General features: G+C 37.2%; 1 protein-coding gene across 7 annotated transcripts in view; it reads left to right on the top strand.

Annotated features, from left to right (window-relative positions):
- Window positions 1–13,453, top strand: part of LOC129767479 (orexin/Hypocretin receptor type 1-like) — a 430,709-nt gene that overhangs the window by 367,544 nt on the left and 49,712 nt on the right. For all 7 annotated transcript variants that reach the window (XM_055768444.1, XM_055768441.1, XM_055768442.1 and 4 more), the window contains 2 exons: window positions 247–353; window positions 468–618. In XM_055768444.1, coding sequence (XP_055624419.1) covers window positions 247–353; window positions 468–618 — 258 coding nt within the window. The remainder of the gene's footprint in view (window positions 1–246; window positions 354–467; window positions 619–13,453) is intronic.

Raw genomic sequence — 13,453 nt, 5'->3', positions numbered from 1 at the left:
GAAACTACCGCAATCTATCCACCAAGAGGAACGACTCACTCATCAGCGTGTTAATAATAAAAATGAAACGTCCCAGATAATAATCTCGAGAAAAGTGGCGCCGATTTCTCACTCTTCAGTAGTATGTTTTTTTTTATTTCGTTTATGTTTATGAATACACAAGAGTGTTCCTCTTCACAACCTGTATACTCGCTAAAATTTTGTAAATATCTGTTCATTTATCTTGGTGTATATCCTTTCCCTCAGGCTGCCACTTCTATTCATGACGATAGCGTACTTCCAAATTGTACGAGTACTGTGGCGATCGGATACCATCCCGGGCCACAGGGAATCACGATCGCAGCCCTGCGGAAGTAAGTAAACGGCTCAAAGTGCTACATAAACAGATTCATATTTTGGTACTACTATTCCACTGTGTTGACTCACTTGAAATTGTATAAATAATTCCCGCTTTTTATCATCCTTAGTTCACAGTACCCGTACCACGTTGAACTGCGTCGGCAACACGAGTACAATGGGCCAGCTGAGGGCTCGCCGGAAAGCGGCGAAGATGCTGGTCGCGGTTGTCATTATGTTCGCCGGATGCTACTTCCCGGTGCATATGCTGAACGTGGCAAGGTAAGCTTCCGTGGCAATTGAAATTGATTGCAAAAAAAACAATGATGACCTGCTGTTCATAGGTTCAAATAATAAAATGTCGAGTGTTCAGGAAAAAAACAGAGCTAACGATGTTTACGGTCCGGGAAAATTTTAAGCCGATTGAGTGACATTTTGCCCTCGTTAATTTTAAAATTGAATTTCGTTATCAGAACGGAAACATTGAGGTGAAAACAGGAAGTTATTCCAGCGGGCGCAATTATAATTGCTGTGATACGCGACCTCTCTCTCTCTTGTTTCTGGTGCTATTTATGCTCCATGACAATCCATGCGGAACAGTTCATCATTGATTTGTCGAAAGCCAACGAACATACACACCGATTTTATACTTTTAAATTGATTTTCGCCCATTCCCAACACCTGTCAAATAAACCAATTGAGTAATGGGCAATTTTATAACAACGAAACACCGATTTTTCAGAAAGGCCTAATGTTGTTAAAAATTTCCAAGATTTCCACTTGGCGGATGTCTCTTTGCATTTTGCGAGCGATTTTCATCGAATTTATTTTTCAAATTTTGGCTGCTTAGCAAAACTTATTGCTCACGACGTGTGAATTCGTGATGCTGCTCCTTTGTGGCTCGCATGATCTATCTTTACAAAATTACAGGTGAAAATCTGTTTAAACTACGAATTGAACCAAACTCCGCAAATAAAAGACCGCAACTCGAGCACTGAAAATCTGAACAAATACCTAACAATCAAGAAGTAGTGTGTCTTAGGAATAGAGTCGAATAGACCCATTCCAGCGTTACGTGACAATGTTCCGACTCACTAAAAACAGATTTTTTCTCGTTTTCATGTATTAATCACATGATTTCCAAAATGTTAACGATGTCAGCGTAAAATTGAGAAAATTTCCTACAAGAATCATCAGTTGGAGAATATTTTACAGTTGAATTCGCTTGATGCCAGCCCAATACTTTTGTGACGTGACAACACCTATCTTTTTGCGGTTTCCGACTTTTGAACATTAATGTTATATTTCCAGTTCCGTTTCAAAACATACAGGGTTTTCCAACTTTAAATTCCGAAAGTAAATTGAAATAAAACACACTTAGAATTCGAATTTCGATGAAACTTTTATTTCAATTTAAAGTTTGGTTTATGCCATTATGTGTGAAATACAACATCATTCAAATGTCCACCTAGGGCTTCCTCGCACACCTTGATCCGGAACAGGTAATTTTCGATGACGATGGTATCTCGGTCATAACTTCACGAATGTTGTCTTTCAAATGTTCAAGAGTTTGCGGAGAGTTGGCATAGACACGGTCTTTCGCATAACCCCACAAAAAAAAAAGTCTAGCGGGTTCAAATCGCATGATCTGGACGGCCAATTGGCATCACCAAAACGCGAAATTATGCGTCCCTCAAATTTGGTTCGCAATATCGCCATGTTCGGTCGTGTTGTGTGGCACGTGGCGCCGTCCTGCGACCACATGTCATCCGTATCCATATGTTCAATTTGTGGCAAAAAAAAAATCGGTTAACATGCGGCCATAGCGCAGTTACCGTCTCGCCGTCCTCATTTTCAAAGAAATACGGCCCGATGACTCCACCAGACCATAATGCGCGCCAAACAGTGACTTTTGGCGGATGCAATGGCCTCTCAACAATCACGTGTGGATTTTCTGAGCCCCATATACGGAAATTTTGGGTGTTCACATAGCCACCGAGCTCGAAATGTGCCTCATCGCTGAAGAAAATTTGATGCGAAAATTCAGCATTTTGCTGCTGTTGTTCGTTCACCCAATCGACGTATGCTCGACGCATTCCATGGTCACCACGCTCTAATTTTTGTACCAGTTGGACTTTATATGGATCTAGGTGCAAGTCCAAATGCAAAATTTGCCACAATGATGTGTTTGACAAGCCCAATTGCTGAGCACGCCGTGGAATCGAAACATTCGGGTCATCCTCCACACTGGCAGCAACAGCAGCAATATTTTCGGCCGAACGCACATTACGATTATGCACAGGTTTCACAATATCCGCTACGGATCCAGTTTGTTCGAATTTACGCACTACATTAGCGATTGTGTGCTCTGTAGGCCGTCCATGACGACCAAAATCCGTCCGTAATGCTCGCAAAACATTTGCCGGTTTTTCATCATTTTTATAATATAATTTAACAAAATTAATACGTTGTGCGATGCTAAAACGATCCATATTGTAAAATGGTAAACATTCAACTAACGATATTGTGGAGCTTCCGATATTCACTGCAAGGGTTCCTCAATGCCGGTAGTATAAGCCCACAGTGAAATCACCCGATACAGAGAGGAAATATTAAGTGTGGCTTACCTATTCGACCGTTGTCTGCTGAAGGAGGAAATGATGTCACATGTGTGCTACTACTGCTGCTATGATATAACACCAACATCACTGTTATACTGTCAGCTGCGAGGGGTAGGGCATTGTGCATTTAATCTCTCTTCTACGCACCTCACAGATATGACGCTTTGGTTGACAGCTATGTCAAAAAAAATGGAAAACCCTGTGCATATAAACTTTGTTCTATGATTTGTCAACAAAAGACGAACGTGGATCCCTGTGTCTCCAGTTTTTAAAAAATACTCGCAAGGACTTTTCAAAAATCGGCTTGCGTTTTGTGACGTAACAACACGCTCTGTGTGAAAAAACAGTCTCCACAAAGCGTTGTCACGTCACACAAGCAATAAATTGTATTAAATGAAAATTCACCGTACTGTAGCAAGCTATGTAATTTTTTCGTGTTTTTTTTTACTCTGAATATTTCTCACCTTCCTCTGTGATCTCCCCTTTCCCTTCCAAAAGTCCATCCCAAATGGGGAAGGTAGTCCTAATGCAAACTAATGTGGTCCTGAACCTACCCCCTTTCCCCCATTCTAGCGTTTTAGCGCCATTTTGCGTTTTCGTTGCTTCAGAAACAGAATCAAAATATTTGAACCCTTGTGCAAAATGAGTTCAATGTTCTTTTAGATTGCGAAACAAACAAGGCAATTTTGATTGCTTATGGTATGTTCATCAAAATAAGCTACGAGAGCGATAAGTATTCAGCCTCATCGCCCGATGGTCAATTTTGCAAGAGAGATTAGTAATCGTGTAAAACATTCTCATAAACGGCTACTGTCAAAATTTCAGCCGAATCGGACTCGAAGTTCTGTTTTGACCGTGTGTGGAAGCGTGCGTGTCTGCGGTTTTTGAAAAATGGAAAAAAATGGAAATTCTGCCGTCGCCAGGGCCAAATTGGTCTAATTGCACTACGAACTGCTGCCCCATTCACCGTATTCTCCAGATTTGGCCCCTAGAGATTTTTTTTTGTTTCCAAAAGAAAAAGTCACTCGCCGGGCAGAAATTTGAGTCGGATGAGGAGGTCATCGCCGCCACGGAGGCCTACTTTGCAGACCTTGAGAAAACGTATTTTTCAGATGGATTGCAGAAGTTGGAGCATCGCTGGGTCAAGTGTATCGAGCTAAAAGGGGACTATGTTGAGAAATAAATCGCCACTTTTCGAAAAAAAATTTTTTTGTAGGCTAAGTACTTATCGGACTGCCCTCGTATATTATTTTATATAAATATATATATATATATATATATATATATACATATATATATATATATATATATCTATATATATATATATATATATATATATATATATATATATATATATATATATATATATATATATATATATATATATATATATACTAGCTGACCAGGCAAACGTTGTTCTGCCAAATAAATTATTTTTAGTGAATATTTTGGGTGTTGAATAAAACACACTAATGTATTGTAAGTGTGTTTGAATATTTTAACGATCTTTAAAATAAATCGAATGTGACCGATAAAAAAACGAATTAAATGATTTGAATGAAAGGTTATATGATTTTTCTTGGTGTATTTCATTAACGTAACTGACATGCTTGATCTCTTAAAAATGAAACGTCGACTGAAAAAAGTAATATAAGTTTGTCGTAAAGTAGAAAATGAAATATAGAAAATCAATATTTATTGCTGTCTCCTTGTTAGAAAATACGTGCATGTGATTTTAAACATGGCTTAGTTTAAAACAGCTTGGTCTCGTTGGTTCGTTCGTAAATTGAAAAACAGCAATACGCCAGCTAACTTCAACGAATCTGATTAATCGGCCTGTTTGGAATCGTGTTATTTTATCGTTGTCATTCAATCGAGGAGTATTCACATCGGTAATCTAAGTTTGAAACACAGCCATATTGCTTCCTTTATTCATGGATATTTTTATTACTCTTCACCGATTTGTAGAACTCAATATTCATATATGCATATGAGTGATCGGATTTTACAAATCGATGGAAATCGACTTTTACACTCTTAAATTCGTTCGCCTTGTCGCGAAACAATTGTCAAAATAAGTCATCCGTATTTGTGGTTCAATTTACTCTCTATCTGATCGGCATAATTCCGGAAATAATTCTAAATTGGTGAAATTTGAATGAAAATTATTATTCGATTTCGTTTGGATGCTAAATTTGTTTTGAATGTGTTTGAATGCTAAATTTTGCGTGTTTATTCCACCCGAAAAACCATTACTATTTTTGCTTCATAGAAATGGAACATGGAGACCAATGTTGTTTACGTCGAATTGCGTGGCAAGGTTGTTACATTTGCTCAACTCGATTGGACTTGAGCTTGAACAAAATGCAAAATTGCGCTTTTTCCATTCAACAGAATACAACCAACAATATGTGGGGACGAATACGATCGAACTTCATTTTGTGTTTGAACACACGCGCAATGTCATGACAATGCATTGCGCTTTGGCCTGGCTATAACTAAAGCTGTGTCGGCGTTGCTCATGATAGTGTCTCGCAAGTGAATGTATTATTCCTCGCACCGCTTTTGTTGATTGTGTAGTAAGAATTGCAGTCGTTCAATCTCTACCTTCGCGTATATGTCGACCATAAATTGTTGGCACAGCTTACGATATCTTGAATTGGCGTTTCTTAACCATGTCAAATCACCATATGATAAACATAAAAATCCTTCGAGCGCGCCCTCTTTTTGTTTCGTCGCATGTTCATAAATATTAAATCAAAATGAGAAATGATGTTCATAATGAATGAAGTATCTGTGACGGGGTCTCGTTGGTCTAATGTTTATGCAAGAGATTTTTCGTTAAAGAAACCCTTCTGACTTGCACTGTAGTCACGCGTATTCTTGAGCTTGCCACTCCAGAATACATTCAAGGCGTATTTTTCGTCATCGAAATCTCAACTATTTACTAATAAAAATGACGCAAGTAGTACTACGTTGAGAAGGCAAACCTTGGGAACGTTAGTGCCATTGAAGAAGAACATAGCGAGGGTCGTATGAACGGTTACCATAAGCAACCGATTAGTTTATAGTTTACTGTTTACAATTCTTCCACAAGTGAACTTCTTTCACAATTGTGTATATGTATGAACATTATATTTAGCAAATAACTATACGAAAGTCAAACATTTATATTTTGCTTTTGAATGTATGAATCTAACTGCGAATAGTTAATATTACAAAAGTTACAAAAGGGACTGAAATCAAATAAGAATAGTCCGGAAATGATCTTATGCATTATATTCAATAAATATTCCACGCAACTAACATTAATTTATATATTTCATTCAACAATATTCTAGAATATGAAAAAAGGCACATATCCAAAAAAGTTACTCCTATTCTCGCGTCGGTGTGTCAGACCGAAAGAGTGAAAAAAGTGGCACACGTCCCCTTTGTAGCAACACATGCGATAAGCTAAACGATGACGAACGACGAATAACGAAGCTAGAGAGAATCGCAAAGTCGTAGTGTTGATATTTTCTGAGAAATGAACGAATTGTTGATTTCTCGGTCTGACAGACCAATGTGCGAGTATAGGAGTGTCAAAAAAGCGAGGTAAGATGCCCATATGCGTGTCCAAAATGCACCACAACAAAGAGTCAAAATGTCAAACGATATCGAAGCGTTTATTTTGGATAACTCTTGATTCGCTGCTTATACTCTCCGCTTCCGATACGTTTCTACCAGTTTCTACCATTTTCGAGGCATTTTTGTTATCAAACTCCGAAAATGCTAAAGAATTTTGAATCCAATATTTTTGTTTACAAGCGTATCAATATGTGCCGCTGTTCATAAATATATTGCTACGTGCCGCTGTTCACAAATGTGCTGCCAGACTTTTGACCTTTGTATTTATGAGCTTTTATTTTGATTCTAAGGTTTGCATTATTCTTAATCATGGATGGATTTTAATAGTCAGAAACATTGAAATGATCTTGTTCGTTCTGGTTCTTATCACAAAATACAAGAAAAGATATTTAATGCTTTTCAGAAACTATCTGAGTATAAAAAAAATTGCAGAAAATATCTGAGTGAATTGGTAACACTGGAACTGACTAACTCTATTAATTTCCATACTGGAGCGATGTGCCTCATTATGAGATGGGTTATAAAATTGCATTCTGATATAAGAAATGTTTTTTTAACTTTTTTTTATTCAAACTCAATTGATAGCTCTGGTAACATTTGAGAATGTATTGGAGTTGAAATTTGAAATAATTGAAATAAGTTTCCCCTTAAAGGTTGATTTTCACGAATAAATTTACACCTTACTGACATAATTGTGATTGATCCACAAAATTAAAGTATAATACGTCAAAAGGACGACAAGTGAAGTGCTGTCATTCGGTGTCACTATTGTTTCGCAAAGTGTATGGATGGTGGACTGCAGATGATAGAAGTTCGATGTGTTTCATTCTAGTCTGATCGATTTCTCTTTTTATCCACAGGCAATCCTGTTTTTGTGCAATTCCTCATTTGTGCGATTTTATTTTAGAATCGGAACTTGAATAGCACAAATCATAAAAATGGAAAAAAAGAGTCGCACAAAAGAGAAATCGCACGAAAACGATTGCACAAAAACAGGTATGCCTGTATTTGCTAAATATATCTTATTCTGTGATGTTAATTTGTAGTCCTTCATTATTACAAATTAGGTCATGCAGAGTTAATTAGATTTATTTTCCAAGATAATTTGCTTGAAAATGAATTTCTTGAAACTTTTTTCCCTCTCCACTGCCTGTCAATTTTTTCCCCGATCAAAAAATCAAACGTTTTCGTGACTCGAGCTGTGTTCATTTTCGTTTGTTTTCGAATCATAATTTGAAGTATAATAGAATTGTAAATAGGTTTAGAACATCTCAATAATACTGAAATTTACAGCCAAATGTCAATTGGACCCTTATGATTTTTAGTGCTAGCATTAATTGATGAAAAAATGAAGTTCGTTTATTTTTAACCATCCGATTATTATTGCAGGTAATAACAATACTTTATGTATGTAGTGAATTATTATATGAAATGTAACACTTTTTTTTTCTTCTCCTGGTGATTGGTGTCCCACATCAAATTGCATCAAAGGAAAAACCCCTGTAGAAAATGACCTAGTTGACCGATCCTTTTTCAAACAGACAATAAATATAACCCCTTAGTAAGCTTTTGGCATATTCATTTCATTCTACTTCAATATTATAACCGTATGCTCGCACCATATGTTGAACCCCACTCATAAGGTTCGGTACATCTGGCTACAGCTTCTTCCGTACGAAAACCCACTTTTTCTTCATCCCTTCCTCAGAGCTGACCTGTTCGAAATGCTTCTGTAGTGCCTTCTTTAATCATAGTCCAGCATTTTTCGATGGACCTTAGTCTAGAGTACGAAAGGGACCCCGTTGTCTCCGTACCACTCCAGGGCATCTTTTGAATAGCAGCACGAAGCTAGATCCGCCCAGAAGATCGTAAGGCAGAGGAAGCAGATGCTTATGTAGACACTCCTTGAGGTAGATTAGCCCGTTTACAGTCCCAGTAGTCATGAAAGGCGCAATCCGTTTGCCACAAGAGCAGATCGCTTGCCAAATCAGGTATTTCTTGGCAAACTTTGAAAGTTTCTGCTTCCTTACTTCCTCCGGAACATCAAACTTTTGCTGGGCGCTGAAGAACAGTAGCCCCGGAAGCTGCCGGAAGTTCCCCTCGACATAAGTCACATAAGTCCGCATTTGGGTGTACAGTTTCCGGGCCCGTGACTTACCCACCCTATTTCGCCGTTCATCACGATTCGGAGCATTCTGCACTTTGTACGTATGCCGTCCTTCCCGGTCCTTGGCTCTCTGGACGAAAGACTTGGACAGATTCAGCTTTTCAGCCACATCCGGGGAAGCATTGGGATTCGGCTCAAACGCTTTCACGACACGCTTGTGATCCTGATGTAATCCATGCCAAATCGATGTAGTGATTCTCAGATTTTCGTGAAAAGTGGTAGTTTCCATTAACGCAAAACATAAGAACCGATATTTTATTTTTTTTTATTAGGGTGCTCATTTCTATTTTAGTACCGTGGTCTGAAAAATTATTAGAGGGCAGAATACCTCGACCGTTGTTCACAAGGTTCCATCCTAGGTCCAACGCATGGAAGACAACGTGCTAATGCTGGAACTACCCAAAGGTGAATCTTTGAATTCTTAGAAAAAAACGGCTAAAACCATAAAAAACAGGAGTATCTCCTGAAATCATCATGAGACAGAACAGCACAAAACGGACATTGTAGCAGCACTGAGTGGTCAAAACACGTGCTTGGAAGTTGCCCAGCAAGTTTATAACGACGCTACAATGTTCCTCACCTATGTTCGACGAAACATAACTACGTGAAGATAGATTAGGGGCTGCTCGAAAAGCAGTCCACGTGAAGTTGTGGTTAGTATATAAATTCGCCCGAAAACCTCTGATCTGGAAATCTACAACGGGAAGTGCCTAATAAAAAATACTCTCAATGAAGATATGTGAAGTTTTCTGCTGAAGCTTGCTTCAATTAGAATTTAGCAACAAATCATCTCTACCCAGAATAACTTTGAAAAATTGCTTTTTTGTGGTCTCAATATAAAGGTTTCTTACAGCACCTTCAGAGAAAATATCAAATCCAAATCCGAATTGATCATAGTGAAATCACGAAATTTTCACGCTTCCAAAATAAAGCAAAAATATATTAGTAAGGCTTTTTCAAATTTCAAATTTCAAATTCAAATTTTTTTCAAAAGCTTTAAAACGTTTGTGTGCATGGGAGTAGACATCTCTTTCTGCTGTTGCGTGATAAAATCACACCTCATTATAAAATGAAGTGGGAAAGTGTTTTCTAAAAGTGAAAAGAAGAGCATAAATGTGAATCTATATCCTTCTTGATCTTATCCGTGTATGTGGCAAAGTATGCGAAAAACTTTAACGCGTGCTTATTTGCAATGTGTCTCTTGTTTCGGTTGCTCATATCGATCTTGTATTGCTATACCATATATATTATACAAATACTATCCAGTATTTGAAAGTAGCACATTTTCTATTATTTTTAGGTCCATTTAATGTAATAGATCGAGATGCCAAAACATCTGCTAAAGATTAATTTTGGGTGTAGCAAAAGATGCGAAAATTTCCCATCAAGCCTTGTCTATTACCTGCCTCAACGAGTTGATTAAATTGGCGCATCAAATCATTAGTGTTTGGTAGCTTGACGAAAGTGTGAGGGTTTATCAAGGCAGCAGTTTTGATAAACGGATCGCTGAAATCAAATCGCTCGGAAATCTAGTTCACGAGTTCTATATAGAAGTCCCGACAAATCGATTTGAAGGTCAACTTCCTAGCTGCATTCTTCTTTTTTAGAAAAAATCAGGACAACATTTTTTAACGTTTTTATTATTAAAGTTAGCTTCAAGATCCAACGGAAAAAAATAAGTTCATTAGTAAGAAGGTAGATAGAAACAATGCACTGTGATTAATTTCTGTATCATTGCTGAATATCTGTTATTCTGTATATACAGATTCTGCATCTGAAATTTGGTAAAAAATCTGTAAAATACGTGACAACCTTGGTAAGTCAGGATCTGATGTATAATTGAATATGAATCATTTGCTTTGCGTAGTCCGTATGACGCTGCTGCTTCATGATACATGGAGAGATTCGACATGTAATGAGTTAGAGGCGAAGAAGAATATAACATATACAGAATATTCTGTATTTTACAGATTTTTTACCAAATTTCAGATGCAGAATCTGTGTATACAGAATAACAGATAATCAGCAATGAAACAGAATGAATTTTCCGAACCTATAAAGAGGAATTTAAGGCAAAAGCGTTTCCTTAGCGACAGCTTTGCAGAAGCCACATTTTCCAGGATTGCTGAAACCACTAATTGAAAACCCTAAGACCATCAAAAAAGCAACTTGATTTCCAGATTCAAGAAATGTGGCATTTATTCGATTACTGTGAAGCCGCTACTCAAGAGCATCTCACATGTTCTAAGTTCACCAGAAAGAATTAAGAACAGAGGAATCAAGGAGTTCCTCAATCCGAAACGAGAGTTAGTTGATGAGGGCGGCACTCGAAAACGACGAAATAAGTTTGATATCCCTACAAGAACCAGCATCACAGCAGAAGACATCTCGACGGCGGAATTAAGTTTTCGTAACTCAAATAATCATTTGAGACACTTACATGTTGTCAAATTATCTTGAACTTATTGATAAATTTATTTCTAAACATAATTCTTAAAAGAAAATAATATTCATCACATTGAACCATTGTCAGATTGGGTCAACGTTTATTTAATCAATTTATCGTTATTAATAATTCGTTACTAACTGAGCATGTGCCTCTAGCGTGGAAAGAGTTCCCAAAAGTTCCTATCCGAAAGGTTGCTGGAACGATTAAAGCCCAAGAGTTTCGTCCCATCAACATGTTGCACACATTAGAGGAAATACTGGAATTAGTTGCTGAAGGCCAGCTGTTGGAATATTTAAATCGTAACGCTTTGCTAGTACCAGAACTATCGGGATAGCGGGAAGGTCATTCCAGTGAAACCGCATTGAAATTGGTGTTAGCAAAATGGAAAGAGAAGTTAGAATGTAAAGATTCCATCATTGCTGTTTTCTTGGATCTGAAACGTGCTTTCGAGACAATTTCTAGGCCCTTGTTGTTGAACACGATTAGGCGCTTTGGAATTACGAGTGCTGCATATAAATGGTTTGAAAGCTATTTGTATGACAGAACTCAACGAACTGCTTTGACCGATTTCATTTCCAGTGCTGTAGGGAATAATCTCGGAGTACCTCACGGTAGTGTATCAGGGCCCCTTTTATCCATTATGTATATAAATCACATGCGAACAGTTTTACAATTTTGCGATATTAACCTTTTCACAGATGACACTGTATTATTCATTGCAGCTAAAGGCCGTTTTGCACTTGAATGAAGATTTGCGTTTTCTAAATAGATGGTTGAAGCAATCGAAATTGAACATAAGTAAAACTGAATATATAATAATCTCGTGAAATCGAATAAATGAGAACGTCTCTATTGTTATTGATTATGAGACTATTGACCGCGTTCGGGAGATTAAATATCTTGGCGTGATTATTGATGACAAACTTAAGTTCAACGATCACATACACAATGTCATTAAGAAAATTTCCAAGAAGTATGAAATCTTATGCCGATTGAGAAACAATTTAACTATTTGCAGCAGAATACAGCTATACAAATCAATCATCTCTCCTCATCTAGACTTTTGTTCTTCCATTCTATTTCTAGCCTACAGAACACAAATATCGAGATTACAGCGCTTGCAGAATAAAATAATGCGATTAATACTAAAATTTAATAGCTTCACTTCCTTATCTTTGATGCTGGGCAATGCAATGGTTATATGTGAAGCAAAGAATTGTTTACTTAATTATGGTGTTCATTTTTTAAGGTAATTAACGGATTGCTACCTCGATATTTGTGTGATCGAATTGAAAGAGGAAGTGACTTTCATAGTTATAACACTAGAAACGCGAATGAATTAAGAACACTTAATTTTTTGACATGTGCTTCTCAAAAATCGTTCGTTTTAAAGGAATAAATGTTTTAGGAATAAATGTATTAAACGTGCAACAACATTAGCAGAATTTAAGAGAAGCTGTATTTCACATGTGAATGATTTTTTTGTTGCCGTATGACGAAAATTTTAACTGATGAAATCTCATACGAACGGATGATTTATGTGAACAGTTTTATGCTGTCTTCTTTGTTCATTTTTTTCATTGAATATAGTACCTTACGAAGTTTTTATTGAACGGATCATAGTGTGTAGACAACCAAACCTCTATAAGGGAAAGAGGCGGGTCCATCATCATCATCATATCAGTCGGGGAACCGTTTTTCGGTTTTGCGTAGGCTGATACGAAAAATACGAAAAGCTTAATTTTCCACCGTTTTCTTTATCTGAGGCATTCACCGAACACTAAACTCAATAAAACCAATGTATATAATTCAAAAACAAAATAATTACAATAGCACAAGTTGCATACTATATCGGGAAGAGCAAAGTTTCTCTACGAAAGTAAGCACCTATTGAGAAGCAGAAGGAAAAGTAATGTGTGTATCTCGGCAGACATCACAACTGATATCATTTCATAAAGTAATAATGACATTCAAGAGGAATCCATTGTAATGAATACTTAAAAAAGCTTCTACAGTAAACCATCTTCTTTCGCAAAACATACATTTCTCCATTCGCTCCTTCCCAGATGCAGGACTAACAAACCCTGGCGTCACAAAGCCTTTCAATGAAACACGAAAAGTTATTGTTTCCGTCTACAGATGCTGCCGCTGCCTGTGTCTTTCCGGCAAGACGATGCAAATTTACTTTAGTTACTGCGACAACTTTTGCCGATGACATACTATCGTCTTTTCATACTATATAGTCGGGGA

The sequence above is a fragment of the Toxorhynchites rutilus genome, chromosome 2, assembly GCF_029784135.1.
Source record: "Toxorhynchites rutilus septentrionalis strain SRP chromosome 2, ASM2978413v1, whole genome shotgun sequence".
Taxonomy (NCBI): Eukaryota; Metazoa; Arthropoda; class Insecta; order Diptera; family Culicidae; genus Toxorhynchites; species Toxorhynchites rutilus.
This window is presented reverse-complemented; position numbering and strand designations above follow the sequence as displayed.